This window comes from Plecotus auritus (genome assembly GCF_963455305.1).
Source record: "Plecotus auritus genome assembly, chromosome: 2".
NCBI lineage: Eukaryota > Metazoa > Chordata > Mammalia > Chiroptera > Vespertilionidae > Plecotus > Plecotus auritus.
In genome coordinates this window covers 39,021,551-39,042,256 of record NC_137771.1, presented here as the reverse complement: position 1 = coordinate 39,042,256, position 20,706 = coordinate 39,021,551, and the positions used below count along the sequence as shown (strand labels likewise).

Here is a 20,706-nt window from a genome sequence, read left to right as displayed (position 1 = left end):
TTATTTTTTAAAAAATATATTTCTATTGATTTCAGGGAAGAAGGGAGAAGGAGAGAGAGAGAAACATCAATGATGAAAGAATCATTGATTGGCTGCTTCCTGTAATCCCCCTGCAACCTGGGCATGACCCTTGACTGGAATTGAACCCAAGATCCCTCAGTATGCAGGCTGATGCTCTATCCACTGAGCCAAACCAGCTAGGGCAGTGCTCAGTTTATTTCTGTATCATGTGTTCTCCATTTCTGTTGCCTGACCCACAAGATAATTAAGTGGTAGTGGTAATAATTTTCTAATAGTTTATCTTGTTATCTCAGATTATTATTCAGTGCTCTGATTATTGCAGTATTAAAAAACAAACAAAACAACCTAAAACATAGTGGCTTGGAAAAAAATCACAATTAAGTCCAGAATTCAGGCAGAACTTGGGTGGTTAATACTTCTGCTCTATGTGGCATTAACTGGAGTCATTCTCCAATGATATTCAGCTGACAGATGACCTCCTAGTCCAGTGGTTGGCAAACTCATTAGTCAGCAGAGCCAAATATCAACAGTACAACGATTGAAATTTCTTTTGAGAGCCAAATTTTTTAAACTTAAACTTCTTCTAACTCCACTTCTTCAAAATAGACTCACCCAGGCCGTGGTATTTTGTGGAAGAGCCACACCAAGGGGCCAAAGAGCCGCATGTGGCTTACGAGCCGCGGTTTGCCGACCACTGTCCTAGTCTGAAGTGACAAATGATTTCACTTACATGTCTGCTGCTTTGGTGGGCACAGCTGATAGGTAGGTTCAACTGGGCCCTTCCCCACTCCATGCAGACTCAGGGCCTCTCCACATGGTCACTGAAGCAGGGTGGTCAAACTTTTTACATGGTAGCTCAGGGCTCCAAGAGTGAGCATTCTGCCCTGGCCAGTGTGGCTCAGTTGTTTGAGCATCATCCCATGCACCGAAAGGTTGCTGTTTAATTACTGGTCAGGACACATGCCCTGGGTTATGGGCTTGGTCCCCAGTAGGGGGCATGCAGGAGGCAGCTAGTTGATGTTTTGCTCTCACATCGATGTTTCTCTCCCTCTCACTTTCTCTATCTCTAAAAATCAATAAAAATGTTTTTAAAAAAAGAATGAGCATTCTAAGGAGCCCTTCCAGAAGCTGCAAGCCTTCTTGTGACCTAACTTCAGAAGTTCATAACATCCTTTCCATAATCTATTGGGCCAGTAAGTTATTAAGGCCTGTCCAGGTTCAAGGAGGGTGAGGAACAGACTCTACCTCTCAATGGGGGAATGATAGATGCATACAAGGAGTTGAAGGGATTGATGGTGGCCATCTTAGAGAAAGCTACCATATTCAGGGAATGGGTGACCTTTGTAAATATGTAAATCTGGTCACACCTCAGACCTTTAGTATCACTTGTGCTCAGTCCAGACGCTTGGCGATGACCTACAAGGCCATGCGTGACCTGCATGCTGCTACACACTCTGATCTCCTTCCTGAGTGCCCACATCCTGGCCACGCGGCCCACAGGTGCACACCTCCCACCTCGAAGCCCTTTGCTCACCAAGCTTGCTCTTCCTGGAGTGATCTTCCTATATTGCCAAGACTTCTGCTTATCCAAGGCATAGGTGGTTGTCCTCTTACAACTGTCAGGTGTGTTGAAAGGGCTGATTGTGCTTTTGTGCATGTTTGAAAGCAGGAACTGTGACTTAAGGATAGTACTAGGCTTGAAGTTATGTTTCATTATTTAATTGGATCACCATTTCCACTTTATAGACAGGAAAACAAGTTGAGGGAAGGTTGCTGGTTTGTCCAAAATCAAAGACTTGAACAGAGAAGACCTGAACCCACATGCCTGACTCCTTTGCACAATCATCCCAAGAATATGCACTAAACACCCTCTGGATGCCAGGTTCTCTGCAAAGTGACCATGTACGTTAGAGACAAAAGCAGCATCCATGTGCTCTTCTGCTGGTGTCTGTTTGTAGGAGTCTGTCATGTCCCTGTCCACCGCCCCTTCCTATCCCAGGGATTGTGCTATTGGAGTTCAGGACACAGTCAGGGGACCTGCCATTATCTCTATTAAACATCATCTTTTGGAGTCACCCCAAGGCTCCAGCCTATTGAGAGCCTTTGGGATTCTGGCACTGTTGCTCACTCTTTCTGCTCTGCCTCCCAGCTTGTCTACCCACAAGTCTGAGCACTGGACCTCTCCAACTTCATACAAGTCACCAATAAATATATGGATCAGATTAAGGCCAAGAAAAGAACCCTGGGGTGTTTCACTCCAGGTCACCCACCAGGGCAGCCTGATCTGCTGCACCCTTAAGAGATAGCCACATAATTAAGTACTGAGCCTCCCAACCAGCCTTTGCTGGGTCTCCCAAGTTTCCAACATGTAGATTGGGAGTGGTGACCCTGGGCACCTTAGGCAGGTAATGTCACGGAGTCAGGGCTGTGTGGGCTTCGCCCTTGTATATCCAGCACCCTGCACAGTGCCTGGTACTCAGCGGGTACCCAGCAAAGGCTTATTGAATGAAGGAATGGGTGACTTGTTATTAGTGAACCCATTTTGGTCTCTTTTGATACTTCCTTCTCTTGTCCCCAACAGGAAATATCCCAGTCTGTCCCTGCCCTCTATCTACCATAAGGACAAATAACCCCCAGTTCAACTTATAGCTTTCTCCTGGTCTGCAATTCCTGATCCAGCCACTCCCTCCAACTCCCTATCCCTTCCGTTCCTCCATTCATCCAATATATCTATTGAATTCCTCTCACAGTGCATCCAAGGTAAGCAATCAGAAACAGTCCCTGTCTGAATGGAACTTTCATTCTGCTAGCAAACAGACATTAAATGCACAATCACACAAAAACACTTGTCAGGCGTGCGATAAAGCAGAAGCACTATTTTATGAGAGCAAACCAAATTGGACCTGATCCAGCCTGGAGCATCAGGGAAAGCTTGTGAAGGAAGTGACAATTAAGCCAAGAGCTACATTGTCACAGAAGCCAAGGAACAAACATGCTTCAAGAAAGGTGGAGGTGAAGCTTCAAATGCTGCTGACGTAACTCAAAGGAGATCCTTGGGATGATCTGGGCATAATGCAGACTGGATTGGGTGGAGGAGTGAGTGAAAGGCAATCTGAAAGGTAATCTGAGAAGCTTGGCTGGGAGGGGGAGGAATGATGTAAGGATAGTAGCTATGAAGGACGTAGATCTAAGAGATTTGTTTATTATTATTATTATTATTATTATTATTATTACCTTTTCTTATTGTCTAAAGTTTTACATATGTCTCCTTTTTCCCCAATTGACCCCGCCCCAGCCATTCCCACCCCAGGAAAGCCCCCACCGCCCCAGTGTCTGTGTCCATTGGTTATGCTAATATGCATGCATACACGTCCTTTGGTTGATCTCTAACCACCCACCTCCCCTGCCATTTGTCTCTGGATCTATTCTTGTTCATCAAATTATGTTGATCATTATATCCCATATATGCGTGAGATCATGTGATATTTATCTTTCTCCAACTGGCTTATTTCACTTAGCATAATGCTCTCCAGTTCCATCCATGCTGTTGCAAATGGTAAAAGTTCCTTGTTTATTATAGCGGCACTAGAGGCCCAATGCACGAATTCGTGGAGGGTGGGGTCCCTTGGGGTGCCTTGTGGGGATCGGGCCCCAGCTCGCACCTCTAGGCTCACAGCCCCAGCTCGCATCCCCAGGCTTGCAGCCCCGCCTGGCATCCCACCATGGCCTAGTGTGGCCTCCTCACCAGCTCCACCATCCCACTGCAGTCCCACTCTCATCAGCATCCATTGGGGCTGGCAGCGCCTCCACTGCCACCCGCTGCCAGCGCCGTGTAGCCAACACCTGCCATGTTCCACACCGCTCCTGGTGGTCAGCGCACATCACAGCAAGTGGTCGAACTCCTGGTCAAACTACCAGTTGAACAATTTGCATATTAGGCTTTTATTATAACAGCATAGTATTCCATTGTGTAGATGTACCACAGTTTTTTAATCCACTCATCTGCTGATGGGCACTTAGGCTGTTTCCAAATTTTAGCTATTATAAATTGTGCTGTTATGAACATAGGGGTGCATATATCCTTTCTGATTGGTGTTTCTGGTTTCTTGGGATATAGTCCTAGGAGTGGGATTACTGGGTCAAATGGAAGTTCCATTTTTAATTTTTTGAGGAAACTTCATACTGTCTTCCACAGTGGCTGCACCACTCTGCAGTCCCACCAGCAGTGCACAAGGGTTCCTTTTTCTCCGCATCCTTGCAAGCACTTGCCATTTGTTGATTTGTTGATGATAGCCATTCTGACAGGTGTGAGATGGTATCTTATTGTTTTGATATGCATCTCAGATGATTAGTGACTTTGAGCATGTTTTCATATGTCTGTGGGCCTTCTGTATGTCTTCTTTCGAAAAGTGTCTATTTAGATCAGGGGTGGGCAAACTTTTTGACTCGAGGGCCACAATGGGTTCTTAAACTGGACCGGAGGGCTGGAACAAAAGCATGGATGGAGTGTTTGTGTGAACTAATATAAATTCAAAGTAAAGGAGCGGAGGGGAGAGCAAGAGAACCGGATAGAACAGCCGGATCCGGCCCGCGGGCCGTAGTTTGCCCAAGGCTGATTTAGATCCTTTGCTCATTTTTTTATTTAATCATTTATCTTCCTTTTGTTAAGTTGTATGAGTTCTCTGTAAATTTTGGAGATTAAACCCTTATCTGAAATATCATTGGCAAATATGTTCTCCCATGCAGTGGGCTTTCTTATTGTTTTGTTAATGGTTTCTTTTGCTGTGCAGAAGCTTTTTATTTTGATGTAGTCCCATTTGCTTATTTTCTCCTTAGTCTCCATGGCTCTAGGAGCTGTGTCTGTAAAGATATTGCTACAACATATATCTGCTATTTTGCTGCCTATGGAGTCTTGTAGGATTTTTATGGTTTCTAGAAACATCGATGTGCCTGCAACTGAGATATATGCCCTTAACCGGAATCGAACCTTGGACCCTTCAGTCCCCAGGCATCAGCTCTATCCACTGAGCCAAACCAGTTAGGGCTGTTGGAACATTTTTTTTTTAAATATATTTTATTGATTTTTTACAGAGAGGAAGGGAGAAGGATAGAGAGTCAGAAACATCGATGAGAGAGAAACATCAATCAGCTGCCTTCCGCACACTCCCCACTGGGTATGTGCCCGCAACCAAGGTACATGCCCTTGGCCGGAATCGAACCTGGGACCCTTGAGTCCGCAGGCCGACGCTCTATCCACTGAGCCAAACCGGTTAGGGCGGAACATTTTTTATCTCTGATTCAATTTCTTCTGTAGTTATTCGTCTATTCCGGTTTTTTTATTCTTCCTGATTGAGTTTTGGGAGTTTGTATTTTTCTAAGAATATGTCCATTTCATCTAGGTTGTCCATGTTGTTGGAATAGAGTTGTTCATAGTATCCTATATAATAAAGAGATAATATGCAAATTGACCATCACTCCAACACACAAGATGGCCACCCCCATGTGGTCACAAGATGGCCACCACAAGATGGCCACAGGGGATGGCAGTTGTGGGCAATCAGGCCTGCAGGGGAGGGCAGTTGGGGGCAACCAGGCCTGTAGGGGAGGGCAGTTGGGGGGATCAGGCCACCAGGGGAGGGCAGTTAGGGGGAACCAGGTCAGCAGGGGAGGGCAGTTGGGGCTGGCCAGGCCAGCAGGGGAGAGCAGTTAGGGGCAATGAGGCAGGTAGGGGAGGGTAGTTAGGGGCAACAAGGCAGGCAGGGGAGGGCAGTTAGGGGTGACTGGGCTGGCAGGGGGGGGCAGTTAGGGACAACCAGGCCTGCAGGGAAGGGAAGTTGGGGGGGATCAGGATTGCAGGGGATGGCAGTTGGAGGCAACCGGGCTGGCAGGGGAGGGCAGTTAGGGGTGACCAGGCTGGCAAGGGAAGGCAGTTAGGGGTGACTGGGCCAGCAGGGGAGGGCAGTTGGGGGTGACGAGGCCTGTAGGGGAGGACAGTTAGGGGCTACCAGGCTGGCAGGGGAGGGCAGTTAGGGGCAATGAGGCTGGCAGGGGAGTGATTAGGGGGTGATTTGGCTGGCAGGCAGAAGTGGTTAGGGGTGATCAGGCAGGCAGGCAGGTGAGCAGTTGTGAGCCAGCAGTCCTGGATTGTGAGAGGTATGTCCGACTGCCCTTCTGGCCTGGTGGGATCAGGCCTAAACGGGCAGTCAGACATCCTTTGAGGGGTCCCAGATTGGAGAGGGTTCAGGCTGGGCTGAGGGACACACACATACACACCTCATGCATGAATTTCATACACCGGGCCTCTAGTTTTTTCATAATCATTTGTATTTCTGTGGAATTGGTTGTTAGTTCACCTCTTTCATTTCTGATTTTGTTTATTTGGGTCCTCTCTCTTTGCTTCTTGGTGAGCCTGGCTAGAGGTTCATCAATCTTTTTTTTAATAAATCTTTATTCAGATTATTACAATTATTTCTCCTTTTTCCCCCCCATAGCTCCCCTCCACCCATTTCCCACCCCACCTTCTGCCCTTACCTCCCCCCCACTGTCCTCATCCATAGGTGTATGATTTTTGTCCATTCTCTTCATGAACCCCCCATACCCCTTCCCCCCTGAGAATTATCAGTCCACTCCCTTTCTATGCCCCTGATTCTATTATATTCACCAGATTATTCTGTTCCTCAGGTTTTTAATTCACTTGATTTTTAGGTTCGCTTGTTGATAGATATGTATTTGTTGTTCATAATTTTTCTCTTTACTTTTTTCTTCTTCCTCTTCTTTAAGAATACCTTTCAGCATTTCATATAATACTGGTTTGGTGGTGATGAACTCCTTCAGCTTTTTCTTATCTGTGAAGCTCTTTATCTACCCTTCAATTCTGAATGATAGCTTTGCTGGGTAGAGTAATCTTGGTTGTAGGTTCTTGCTATTCATCACATTGAAAATTTCTTGCCACTCCCGTCTGGCCTGCATAGTTTCTGTTGAGAAGTCAGCTGACAGTCGTATGGGTGCTCCCTTGTGGGTAATTAACTGTTTTTCTCTTGCTGCTTTTAATATTCTCTCTTTGTCTTTTGCTCTTGGCATTTTAATTATGATGTGTCTTGGTGTGGTCCTCTTTGGATTCCTTTTGTTTGGGGTTCTGTGGGCTTCCTGGACTTGTAAGTCTATTTCTTTCACCAGGTGGGGGAAGTTTTCGGTCATTATTTCTTCAAATAGGTTTTCAGTATCTTGCTCTCTCTCTTCTTCTGGCACCCCCATAATTCTGATGTTGGTACGCTTGAAGTTGTCCCAGAGTCTTCTTACATTATCTTCAACTTTTTGGATTTTTTTTTTTTTGCTTTTTGCTTTTTCGGTTGAGTGTTTTTTGCTTCTTTGTATTTCAATTCTTTGACTTGATTCTTGTGTTCCTCTATTCTGTTTCTGGGTCTCTGTATAATATTTTTTATTTCAGTCAGTGTATGTTTAATTTCTAGTTGGTCCTTTTTCATATCTTCGAGGGTCTCGTTATATTTATCGGCCTTTTCTAGGATATTCTTAAAAAGTCTTATAACCGTGGTTTTGAATTCTATATCCAGTCGTTTGTTTTCCTCCATTTCTTTCGTTTGTGATCTGATTCTTTGACCCCGCATTTTCACTGATTCCCTGAGTTGGTAAGGTAGATATTTGTGCTAGGTTTCCAATATGGCCCAGTGGGTCTGCCTCCCCAGTTAACCTGAGGTGGACACTCTTGGTGCACCCCTTTGTGGACTGTGTGTACAGCCTTGTTGTAATTAAGTCTTTATTGTTGTTGGTATCACTGGGAAGAATTGACCTCCGGGCCAGTTGGCTGTAAGGATCAGCTGTGTCTATGCTGGGAGAAGTTCGGTGCTGGAGACAGCCTTATAGGATTAGACTTGCCAAATTGCAATAGCCTCTGTGCTCAGCTTGGATGGGGTGGAGTCTCAGTCTTGGCTTCCTGTCAGCCTTGCCCTTGCGCGCATATGCGCTTTCAGTCCTCCGCCTTCCCCAGCTCGAGTCTCCGCCTGAGAGTCCAGACTCCCCCCACAAGAGCGTGGGTCCCCAGGGGCTTGCCTGGAACTGGGGTTCACTGCAGTCAGAACTGGGGCTCAGTGCAGTCAGAATCCTCTGACTCCCTTCCACTAGGGAAAGCCTGTGGCAACTTCCGCAGCCTTTGTGCGCACTGGTGCGCGCGCGCGTGCGCACTTTCAGTCCTCCGCCTTCCCCGGCTCCCGAGTCTCCGCCCGAGAGTCCAGACTCCCCCCACAAGAGCGTGGGTCCCCAGGGGCTCGCCTGGAACTGGGGTTCACTGCAGTCAGAACTGGGGCTCAGTGCAGTCAGGATCCTCTGACTCCCTTTCACTAGGGAAAGCCTGTGGCAACCTCCGCAGTCTTTGTGCACACTGGCCCGCATGCGCCTTCAGACTTCTGCCCTTCCCAGCTCGAGTCTCCGCCCGAGAGTCCAGACTCCCCCCGTAAGAGCGTGGGTCCCCAGGGGTTCGCCCGGAACTGGGGTTCAGTGCAGTCAGAACTGGGGTTCAGTGCGGTCGAGGGCTTCCTTCCCCCTTCCGCCAGAGAAAGTCAGCCAGGCTCTCAGCCGCCCTTCCTCTCTGCGTTCACAAAGCCCCTTTGCCGTACCTCCAATTCTCTGTGAGCTTTTCTCTTTCCTTCTAGTTGTAGAATTTTCACTCAGCCAGCTTTCCTGTGGTTCTGGATGGTGTCCGTTCTGTCTTTTAGTTGTAGTTTTGAAATTGTTGTGCGAGGCAGCAGTTTAGGTGTTTACCTATGCCGCCATCTTGGTTTCTCCCTATCAATCTTGTTTATCCTTTCAAAGAAACAGTTCTTGGTTTTGTTGATCTTTTGTATTTTTTATTAATTTTTTTTTGCCTCTATGTCATTTATTTCCGCTCTGATTTTTATTCTTTCCTTCCTTCTGCTTACACTGGGCTTTTCTTGTTGCTCTCTTTCTAACTCTTTGAGTTGTAAGGTTAGATAATTTATTACCATTTTTTTCTTGTTTTTTGGGGTAGGCCTCTAGAGCTATGAACTTCCCTATCAAGACTGCTTTCACTGTGTCCAATAGATTTTGGATGGTTGTGTTTTCATTGTCATTTGTTGCCATGATGCTTTTTATTTCTTCTTTGATCTCTTTGATAACTCAATCATTGTTTAATAGCATGCTATTTAGCCTCCAGGTGTTTGATTTTTTAATTGTTTTATTATAGTTGATTTCTAATTTTATGCCAACCTTTTTGGTATATGAGACGACATTCCAACAAACTGAGCCACCTGGCCAGGGCTGAGAGAATTTTTTTTTTAAGATGGAGGAGACTTAAGCATGATAAATGCTGCTAGGAAGGAAGCCATCAGAGATACACACAACTAAAGGTGGGCATAGAGGGCTCAACCCATGTATCAGTCCTCCATTTGAGAAATATTATTGAGCACCTGCCATGTGTCAGGCACTTTGAAACAGGCTGACAAGGCCCTTGCTCTTTGGCAATTGATTTTCTAAGGAAGGAAGCAGGAAATAAGTAAACGTATAAGGTATTTTAAGTTTTAGTAAATACGATGAAGAGATAAAATGAGGTGATGTGGTAATGAAGGGGTACAATCCAAAAAAAAAGGTGATGTAACAAGGCCTAGGGTGCTATGGAGGTGATGCAGGTGCCAAAAGGTCCAGAGGAACTGAGTCACCAGGGGAGTGCCAGGGTTCAGTGAGGGATGTGGAGGTGGGGGAATTTGTCAGAAAAGAAGAGAAATTACATGGGGAGTGTGCCAACAGGAGGGCTAGTTCCAATGGCCCCTTGGAGGTGACAAAGTCAGAGTGTCAGAGGCTGGATGACCTTGGGGTTACTCTTTAGGTCATGACCAACAGATCAACAGGTCAACGGTCTGACCCTCAGGGGCTCAGAGGCAACATTACCAACCACAAACCCATTTCCATCCCACTAAATCTGCTGCTTCTGACTTCCCAGTTTTGAGAGTGGAGTTACCCCTCTCATCTGAGACAGAGGACTGAAACATCCAACTGAAACATACAACAAGAATGGAAGGGCTCACACACCCAGTCCCTCCTGCCCTACTGCTTCACAGCTTCCCCATCTTTCCTGTCTTTCCTCCAGCAAGTCACCTCCACCTCCTCACCTCCCCCCACCCCAGACTCCTCTCCACTGCCCTCCGTGCCCATAGGGAGCTTCTGGTCCAAGAAGAAAATGGATGAGTCTGGAAGAGAGTGTGGCCTTACTTTGGGAGTAGGGAACAAAAGTTCGCCTGGGATGACAGGGGCAGGGGTGAGGGCTATGCAGGCCTCATTTCCTTGCATCATCTCCCCTAGGGCAAATGCCTTCTGAGCCATACCTGCTCCCCCAGATCTCCTTCCTTTATTCTCTGCCTGGGCCCCAGGTGCTCCCCAGAGTGAGTTGCTAACTCTGGGCACAGATGGCTTGTTCAGTCCACCTGGCCTGTGAGCCATATTAAGGGCAATTATCCTAAAAGCAACAGGAAACCTTAGAGGCAACCCTAGCAGGACTGGCAGCGGTCATACTAAGGTGCTGGGGTCTGATGGGTGAGATGAGGAAGGAGGAAGAGAAGGAGGTGTAATCAGAGCCTGGTCATCTGTCCACCTGCAGGCTTGTCTCTGCCAAAGCATCTTGCACTGAATGGCCTGAGGGACAGGGTCTTTGTCCCCAGGAAATCCAGGTGGAGGTAAGAACCAGCTGGGAGGATTTTGTGATCTCCCACACCCAGGGCCTGGCTCTTCCCCTTGGGGCCCAGAAGTGGGAGGGTGCTACAGCAGTGTAGCTGACAAATAAGTACCAAGTGATCTTGAGGAAGCAGTTGATACATCCACACAGGCCCCATGATGATGGAGAAGCTATTGCTGTCTTACCCCCTGCTGGGGCTGCTCCTGCTGACCCTGCTGGGGGCTGCTCTGCTGGCGGCTGCCCTGCTTTCCTGGCAGCGTGCTCCAGCACGGAACAAGATCCCCAGGGCACAGAGGCGCAGGGAGGTGGCACTGCAGCAGATGGCAGCCCTGGCACAGCGTCTCCGGGAGCAGGTGAGTAGACATCAATCCCTGAAGCCCCCAGCCTCAATCCCAACAGGTGGGTCCTATCTCAGGACACATCCCTCTCATGGCCTCATCCCCTTCAGAAGACAGGGAGCCTGGGAGGACAGTCCCCCATTCCAGCTCTATGCTAGATCTTTGTGTCACCAGTTCCTCCCCATTTACGTCCTTGGAGCCCCTTGAGGTCAGGGGCAGTGTGTTTTCTCTGTTCTCCTAGTGGCTCAGTAACATGGTGGTGTGCACGTGGGCTGTTTGTTGAAATAAAATAAACTGATGGAGAAACTGGAGGCAAGAGGCCAGGCCTCTTTCAGCTCCAGACCACCCCCAAACTCCACTGAGAAAGGAATTCTGGTCTACATATTTTCCCTCCCGTCAGCCACCCCATTAGGTTTTGCATATGTTTGCTGAGCACCTGACAGATGCAAAGCACAGGAGGTCACTGGAGATGGGCTCCTCCCAGGATGCTATGTAACTTAAAAGAGGGTTTTGACAGCCTGGATGGGGTTATTTCATGGCATTGTGACAACCATTGTAACTGGGATTCGCAGGTGAAGTAACTGAGCCCTGGGTGTGTCAGCAAAGCCAAGCTAGAGTGGTCGACAAAAGGGTGGGAAGGAGGGGCATGGAGACAAGTTCACACTGTGCTTTGCATTTGCTGTATGGCCTGGAGGATGTAACAGCCCCTTCTGGGCCTTGGGTTCCCTGACTGCTCAAGGAAGGGTGGGCTCGCAGTATCTTAGGGTTCCCAACTTTGGTTGATGGTGGTGGTTTTCCTTTGGACCCTGGGATTGAGGGTTGGCGAGAGTGCCTGAGGTACTGTCCCCGTGATCTGGAGTTCCTGAGTGTCCTCTGCCGTCCCCTGGACAGTGATTGATGGCCCCAGTGGACAGCTTCTCTGCTGGAGCTGCTGCAGTTGCTGAGAATGTGTATTAATATTAATTGGGGCTAATTAGTTGGATGAATCAATCTGCCCCTAGAGAGCAGCTGCCCCTCCTTGGCTGATGGGGAGGAAATCTAGGCTAATGGGGTTGCTGTGGCGAGTCAGCATGATGGAAAGGGTTCCTGTGTGCGTGTGGTGACCCCATCTGTGTGTAGCGTTGGGTTTAGGTTCCTTTACTGCTAACACCAGGGCCTGCCTGTGTGTGCCTCCTGCTGGTGAGTTATTGTGTGCTGCTTGTGTTTGGTTCTATGCTTGTGGTGTGTGTGTCTGGCTGGGTGTGTATGTGTCGTGTTACTGGTTTGGCGTGTATATCTAGATATGTTTGGGTCTGAATATTTGATTGAGTGTGTTTGTGTGTGGTCATGTGTCTGATGTGAAAGGACATCTGGTTCTGTATGTGTCTGGACATCTGGATGGTATACGTGTGGGCATCTGGAATATATACCTATTGGTCTGGGTACCTGGTGGGGCTGTGTGTGTCTGGTTGGCTGGGAGAGTGGAAAGGTTTGGGTGAGGTCACCCATGGAGTCTCCAGCCTTCCCTCAAGGCTACAGGCTCTCATTGCCTATTCTTCCCCCAACAAAGCTATTACAGGTCTGTCCTGGGCACCTTCCTAGTTGGGTCACTCCTCCGCCAGGGATACCCTCAAGGCCTCATATGTCCAGCTTTATGTCCCAGGGAGGTGGAAGGCTGAGACATAGGCAAACCCTCATAGGGTTCAAACATACCCAGTTCAGTTTAGCAACATTTCACAGATGGCTCCTGTGGTCTTGTTTTCTGCTGAACTCTGGGATAGAGATCTGATGTGTCTGACTCAGACTTGTCTTAAAAATGTTCTCACTCTGGGTGGGGTGAAGTGGAAACAGAGCTGTGCCAACCATGATGGGAAGCAACTCAGCCGAATGTGGTGAAAGCCAGATGCCTATGGAGCTGTGGGACTTGGCAGGAGGGGTGATTTGCTCTTTCTGGAGCAGGTCATTTGGGGAAGGCTTCAAAGAGCTGAGCCTTGAAAGACATATAGGAGTTTTCCAAAAGGAGGAAAGAACAGGATAGATGATGCCAAGCAGAGAAAAACCTGAGATAGGGCACTGTTTCTATAGAACACATAGAAAAGGTTTGTAAGGTCCACTGGGGTAAGCAGACAAGCTGCTCATTTTGAAGGCTGCTTACCAGGAGGCTCTGATCACTTCAAGGGGAAATTGGCTGCCCTGAGGGTTGAGGATTTTTACAATAGTAAGCATATTTAACTACCACTTTGGAAAGATTAATAATAAATTAATATGCTAAAAACTTTAAAATATATTTTATTTGATTTTCAAACCATGATAGAAGGCAGCTCCAGGTGAGTGTGGAGAAGGCAGACATCCACTGGGCTATGGAACTGAGCAGAAGGCGTGATTTGTTCTAAACTAAACTATATATTAAAACAGCTTAAAAGTGATAGAAGTTGAGGCTCAATTCTTTCATCAAATGATTCTAACGATTTCCAAATAATTTCTTGATTTTTAAAAAAACTTGTGAGGATCTTTTGATGTGGCTATCCTCTTTTGAAGATGTCTCTCTCTTTCAAAGCTCTCCCGGTAACTGAGAGTCATTAGGTGACTGGCAATCTCATTAAGCAGAGGCCTTTCCTCCTCCTCCTCCTCCTTCTCCTCCTCCTTCTCCTCCTCCTCCTCCTTCTCCTCCTCCTTCTCCTCCTCCTTCTCCTCCTCCTCCTCTCCTTCCTCCTCCTCTTCCTCCTTCTCCTCCTCATCCCCTTTCTCCTCCTTCTCTTTCTTCTTCTCTTTTTAGAAATAAATGATAAAGATTAACTCAAGGATATGAAAACTGGAGACATAACTAGGCAAAAACCCAGAAGTGTTTATGAAGAAGAACAAAAAGTTGAGTTCTTATAGTAAAACTAGAGGCCTGGTGCACAAAATTCATGCACGGGGGTGGGGGGTCGGGGGTCCCTCAGCCCAGCCTGCACCCTCTCCAATCTGGGACCCCTGGAGGGATGTCCGACTGCCCATTTAGGCCCGATCCCACTGGGATCGGACATCCCTCTCACAATCCAAGACTGCTGGCTCCCAACCGCTCACCTGCCTGCCAGCCTGATTGCCCCTGACCGTTTCTGCCGGCCAGCCTGATCACCCCCTAACTGCCCTCCCCTGCCAGCCTGGTTGCCCCAAACTGCCTCCCCTGCAGGCCTGGTCACCCCCAAATGCCCTCCCCTGCAGGCCTGGTTGCCCCCAACTGCCCTCCCCTGCAGGCCTGGTCCCACCCAACTGCCCTCCCCTGCAGGCCTGCCCCCCCCAACTGCCTTCCCCTGCAGTCCTGGTCACCCCCAACTGCCCGTCCCTACAGGCCTGATCGCCCCCAACTGCCCTCCCCTGCTGGCCATCTTGTGGTGGCCATCTTGTGTCCACATGGGGGCAGCCATCTTTGACCACATGGGGGCAGCCATCTTGTGTGTTGGAGTGATGGTCAATTTGCATATTAGGCTTTTATTAGATAGGACTAGAGTCCTGGTGCACAAAATTCATGCATGGTGGGGGTCCCTCAGCCCAGCCTGCAACGACACCAGTGTCCTGTGCCCTGGCCGGCCTCTGGCCAGAGGCCCGCCCACTTGCCCTCCCTCCCTCCACGGGCTAGGGCGTACAGGATGCTGGGGCTCATAATCAGGGCGATGCCGCTAGTGTCCAGCACACTGGCTGCTATGGGTGCTGCCATCTTTGTGACGGAGTGATGGTTAATTTGCATATTACCCTTTTATTGGATAGGACTAGAAGCCCAGTGCACGTAGGGTCCCTAGCTGCCACCAGCTGGGCACTCCCTCTCCTCAGCCCCTTTGCCACCCCTGGGGCCTCCCTCCCTTTCCCTGGCCAGCCCCACCCCCTGGTCAAACTCCCTGAAGAACTCCCGGTGGAGGGGACAATTTGCATACTATGCTTTTATTATATAGTAAGTGCATTCTTGAGAATTATCAGTCCTGCATTCTTAGCTCTATTATTGGTCCAGGATGGTTATCAGTCAGATGTCAAGTGATCTGGATGACTGATGGCAGGTGGTCTGGAAGGTGCACACCAAGAGGTCTGGTTACATCCAGTGCTCTGGATAATGGATGTCAGGTTAATGTCTACATGAGTTCTGCAGAGATAATCAGGGGGTTATCTGGAGATCTGATGTATGTCCAGGCACTGATGCAGGACTGGAAAATTCAGAAGTTTAAATTCCCAGGCTAATTAAAATGAGGAGAGAATTACTTCCTCAGCTTATTTGACTTTAGTATTTAGCAGTTGGACTATACTGAGTCCATTTTACCTCTTTGCTCTTTGCTCTTACCTGGAAGAGAGATAGGACTGAGAAACTAGAGGGGAGAGATGGCAGCGGGCATGGATCACTGGTTGCCCAAGAACTGAGAACTCTGGTTACATAATTTGGCTTTCTGCCTACTTCCCCTGTTTATATTTTAGCAACTGAAATTTCACTCTCTCACAGGGCTCTTCCTCCATCCATTCTGCTTCTATCCCCTGACCTCCTAGCACCTACTTATGGCCCCCAATGCCAGCTGCCCTAACCCAGACTATCCAGTGGCTCAGCAAAGGGAAAGCCCTTTCTGTGCTGGGGAAGGAGAGGGAAACTGGTTTCATTCCTTTTTTTTTTATTTATTTTTTTGGTCTCTGTTCACATTCATCTCTCAGTGTAGAGTGGAGTAGTGGAGTAGACTGGAGGGCAAAATGGGCCTTCTGAGGACCAACCTTGCGGGTGGGCCAGCAGGGGGCTTCCTGTCTCCAGCTGAGGGCATGTGTTAGTGTGTGTGTGGGTCACAGGTGTGGAGGAGCTGTGGGTTTTGGCAGGCGGGGTGGGACAGGAGATGTCATGGATGTGAAAACCACAGCAATGGAAAAGAGGAGGAGGTATCAGGAATGAGATGTGGAACCAGGCATTATTAGGAAAGGGCAGAGTCAAGGAGCAGCAGTGGTGACTTGTCCTCCCCACCCCGGCTCCTTACAAGTTTCACTCCCACCCACATCCTCTGCTATGCAGCATCGGCCTGGTCCTGGTCCTCTTCATCCCCATCCCTGATTGGGCCCTTTTGCCTCCCTGCCTTTAAGGCTGCATTCCCAACAGCTTCTCCTTGTTTCCCTGAGGTCACTTGAGGGCCTCCATATGGTGATTCAGGACTTGAGAAAGGATTGTCACCTCTCCCAGCACGCAACCCAGCTTCCAGGTCTCAATCTGGCTCTGAAATCACTATAGGAAGCAACCAGGGTGCCTCAAGTACCTCCTCAGAGCTCCCTGTTCCTCCCGGGTTGAGGCGGGGGCTGGCCATCAGGGCTGCAGCCATGGCCTCCCAATCCTCTCCCCCAGGGCAGGGCCGGGACACATTACCAAAGTACTAGAGGCTGCCCCTCCTTGCTTGTCTGGAGTGCTGGGCCCTGGGCTCTGGGTCCCTGTGAGCCTCCTGCGCCTGCTCCTAGGCCTGCTGGTCTGGCTCTCATGCAGTTCCTCCTCCTTGGCCCTTCGCTCGCTCTCTAAGAAGCCAGTGCTCCTCCTCCTGCCCTCAGCCTGTGGGGATGCGCAGCTCCCTTTGCCTCTGGCTGCTGCTGACACTTCTGGGCATGTTCCCGGGCCAGGTGATCTGACCAGGCTGAGAAGGACTCAAGTTCCTGGGCCTCATGGGAAACATCATTTGGAGCTGCCCAATGACCTCCGGCCACTCATCTTCTAGCTCTCCCTGCAGCTTCTGTCTCCACTCGTGCTCCCTATGCACCTCCTTTTCTTCCTCTTCAGTAAAATCCCAGGGGAGTCCCCAGCCCAGAATTTGCCTAGGGGTCTCCCCATTTTTATTCTTTTATTTAAAAGTTTAAAAAATATATATTTTTATTGACTTCAGAGAGGAAGGGAGAGGGAGTGAGAGATAGAAACATCACTGTAGGAAGCACTGATGAGAGAGAATCATTGATCGGCTGCCTCCTGCACACCCCACACTGGGGAATCGAGCCCGCAACCCAGGTATGTGCCCTGAATTGTGACCTCCTGGTTCATAGGTCAATGCTTAACCACTGAGCAACACCGGCTGGGCTCCCCCTTCTTATTCTTATTCCCATAGCAGAGGGACAGCAACTCAGTGTAGGCATCGGGGCCCTGGTGGGTGGCAGTGTGCGGTGCCGTGTTCCCGTGGCCGTCCTGGTAGGCAGGGTCAGCCCTGAGCCGAAGAAGCAGGCAGAGGGCAGGGGCATCATGGCGGCCACAGGCCTGGTGCAGTGAGGGGTTGGGGGAGAGAGGGGCTGCCTAGCATCTAATTTCTACATCAAGGCCTGGATGTTGCTGGAGGAGGGTGTGGGCCAGACAAGTACCTAAGGAAGCACACTGTCTAGGCACTAGCAGGGGGAAGTGGAAGTCTAAGCAGAATTTCAATGTGAATGATCTCATTCCTTGGGTTGAGTTCTTGCTTAGTTTCTGCGGAACCAGTAGCAATTACACCCACAACTTGCTAGCTCTCCTAATGCCCTCTGAGAATTTACATAGTCAACATCTCTGTTGACAGTGAACTCATAAACATTGTAATGAGGATCATATTAAATTACTTAGATCCTAATCTTACAGGCCTCAGTGAGAAGTTGTGTAACACTATAGTTAAGGGTGCTGGGCTGCCTGTTTGACTCCTGACTCTGACACTTACAGGGGTGGACAAAAATAGGTTTACAGTTGTGAGTACATCAACATAGATTAGTCTTGTATTATTTATTACCTACTAAACCTACTTTTCCTACCCTGTATATTTTAAATAACTTCTCTGTGCCTTAACTTCCTCATATCTACAGTGGGGATGTTGATTATAATGATAGTATTCAACTTAATAAATGTTTACAGTGGTGCCTAGGTACCTAAGCACTATATTTGTGAAAATTCTCACTTTCGTAATCAAACTAATGTTGTCTTCAATAAGTGGTCATTTGGTGAGTCAATGAATTTGATCTATCATATGGAAGTGACACTCAACAAGGTTGGTGAAAAGGTGTGGCTGGGCCTCTCCCATCCTCTCCAGGTCACCAGTGAGCCTGCCAAGGGGTCAGAGGAACAGTCCCAGCAGACAGACACCTGCAGGGGCCCTCAGTAGGATCTGGTGGTTTGCTCTCTCCACCTCTCTTCAGCTCTCTGAAAAGCTGCCACTTTGCCCTAGCTGGTTTGGCTCAGTGGATAGAGCATAGGCCTGCGGACTGAAGGGTCCCAGGTTTGATTCTGGTCAAGGGCACATGCCTAGGTTTCAGACTCGCTCCCCAGTAGGGGGAATGCAGGAGGCAGCCAATCAATGATTCTCATCATTGATATTTTTATCTCTCTCTCCCTCTCCCTTCCTCTCTGAAATAAAATATATACATATATGAGCTGCCACTTTCACCAGTGGCCATGTAAGGAGCTCTAGCCTCAGGGTGTTAGATGACACTGGGTACTTGCCCACAGGGGTGCCACCAGGGGTATCATCTCTTTAGGTAGATATGTAGGAATCAGGGCTCACATTCAGTGTTGGTGGTGAGCCTGTGGACTGGCAGTAAGTACTGGGGTGGTCCCTGGTGGGTCCTACTGAGGATCCTTAGGGCTGGGGAGCAGGCCAAGGGGTGGGCACAGGCTGGCTCTCCACAGTCCCTGAGGGAATCAGAGGTTGTGCCTGGAGGGTCCCCATGGGCTGAGCATTAACCCTTTACTGCTGGACTGTGAGGAGTCCCAGGGGAGGGGCTGAAGCAGCTGGGGTGGTGGTATGCTCAGGGGAGTGAGTTTTTGCTAAGTGACTCAGAAGGATATCAATATTTTAGCCACAGTGCAGCTGTGGGAATGCATTCTAAGTGAATGCCCACCCTGTCCATGCCTGGGCCCTCCTGAAAGTCTTTGTGACACACAGGCTGAGGAGTTATATTTAAAAAAAATAATTTTTAATTTTTCAATTACAGTTGATGTACAATATATTTTCAGACATACAACCCAGTGATTAGACATTTATATAACTTTCAAAGTGATCACCCTGATAAATCTAGTACCCATCTGACACCATACAGTTATTACAATGTTATTGACTATATTCCCTGTGCTGTAACCTTACATCCCTATGACTATTCTGTAACTACAAATTTGCATGTTTTTATCCTTTCACATTTTTCACCCAGCCCCTCAAACCACTTCCCAACCAGCAACCACCAAAATGTTCTCTGTATCTATGAGTCTGTTTCTGTTCTGCTTGCTTATTTTGTTTTTTAGGTTCCACATATAAGTAAAATCATATGGCATTTGTCTTTGTCTGACTTATTTCACTCAGCACAGTACCCTCTAGGTTCATCCATGTTGCTGCATATGGCAAGATTTCATTCTTTTTTATGCCTGAGTCATATTCCATTGTATATAGGCACCACTTCTTTTTTATCCATTCATCTATTGCTGGACATTTAGATTGCTTCCATATCTTGGCTATCCTATCTAATAAAAGAGTAATATGCAAATTGACCATACCTCTGCTATACCCACAAGCCACGCCCACCAGCCAATCAGGAGCAAGTATGCAAATTAACCCAACCAAGATGGCTACAGCCACAGAGCTGCAGCAAGCAGGAGGCTTGGGTTTCCCTGGCAATGGAAGAAGCCAAGCTTCCCTGCCGCCCTGGCTGGCCCAGGCTTACACTCAAGGCTACAAAGTTTCAATTATAGAAGATAAATAAATCTCAACAAAAATGGCTGTGGCCACGAAGTGAGCAGGAGGCTTGGCTCTGCTCAAGGCTACAAAGTTTCAATTATAGAAGATAAATAAATCCCAGATACCAGGGCCTCCGCTTGGGTTTCCGGGGGGTGTGGCTGGCCTGCAAACCACCACAGGCCCCTTGCCCAGGCCACCCCATGCCCCAAGGGAACCCCCACCCTAATCAGGGACACCCTTCAGGGCAAACCAGCTGGCCCCCTCCCGTGCACCAGGCCTCTATCCTATCTATCCTATCTAATAAAAGAGTAATATGCAAATTGACCATCACTCCAACACACAAGATGGCTGCCCCCATTTGGTCAAAGATGGCTGTCCCCATGTGGACACAAGATGGCTGCGACAAGATGGCCAGCAGGGGAGGGCAGTTGGGAGGGACCAGGTCTGTAAGGGAGGGTAGTTGGGGGCGATCAAGCCTGCAGGGGAGGGCAGTTAGGGGTGACCAGGCCGGCAGAGGAGGGAAGTTGGGGGCAACCGGGCCTGCAGGGAAGGGCAGTTGGGGGGCACCCAGGCCTACAGGGGAGAGCAGTTGGGGGGGACCAGGCCTGCAGGGGAGGGCAGTTAGGGGTGACCAGGCCTTCGGGGGAGGGCAGTTAGGCGTGACCAGGCCTGCAGGGCAGTTAGGGGCAATAAGGCTGGCAGGGGAGCAGTTAGGCATCAATCAGGCTGGCAGGGGAGTGGTTAGGGGGTGATCAGGCTGGCAGGCAGAAGCAGTTAGGGGCAATCAGGAAGGCAAGCAGGCAAGCAGTTGGGAGCCAGCAGTCCTGGATTGTGAGAAGGATGTGCGACTGCCTGTTTAGGCCCGATCCTACTGGACAGTCGGACATCCCTCCAGGGATCCAAGATTGGAGAGGATGCAGGCTGGGCTGAGGGACACCACCTCCATGCACGAATTTTGTGCACCGGGCCTCTAGTTGTAAATAATGCTACAATGAATGTAACACTATAGTTACGA

General features: G+C 48.8%; 1 protein-coding gene and 1 pseudogene across 2 annotated transcripts in view; one reads left to right on the top strand and one right to left on the bottom strand.

Annotated features, from left to right (window-relative positions):
• Positions 1-10,875: 10,875 nt before the first annotated feature.
• The window catches only part of LOC308242464 (vitamin D3 hydroxylase-associated protein-like), a gene marked incomplete at its 5' end in the record, with an annotated part of 28,020 nt that continues 18,189 nt past the window's right edge, over positions 10,876-20,706 (top strand). Inside the window, one exon of the mRNA XM_080656853.1 lies at positions 10,876-11,073. Within this exon, the coding sequence (XP_080512979.1) occupies positions 10,876-11,073 (198 nt within the window). The remainder of the gene's footprint in view (positions 11,074-20,706) is intronic.
• The window catches only part of LOC308242571 (NF-kappa-B inhibitor-like protein 1), a 5,261-nt pseudogene continuing 711 nt past the window's right edge, over positions 16,157-20,706 (bottom strand). Inside the window, exons 2-3 of the transcript in view lie at positions 17,082-17,213; positions 16,157-16,833 (exon numbers count right to left, since the gene is read on the bottom strand). The product of the transcript in view is annotated as an NF-kappa-B inhibitor-like protein 1 (transcript). The remainder of the gene's footprint in view (positions 16,834-17,081; positions 17,214-20,706) is intronic.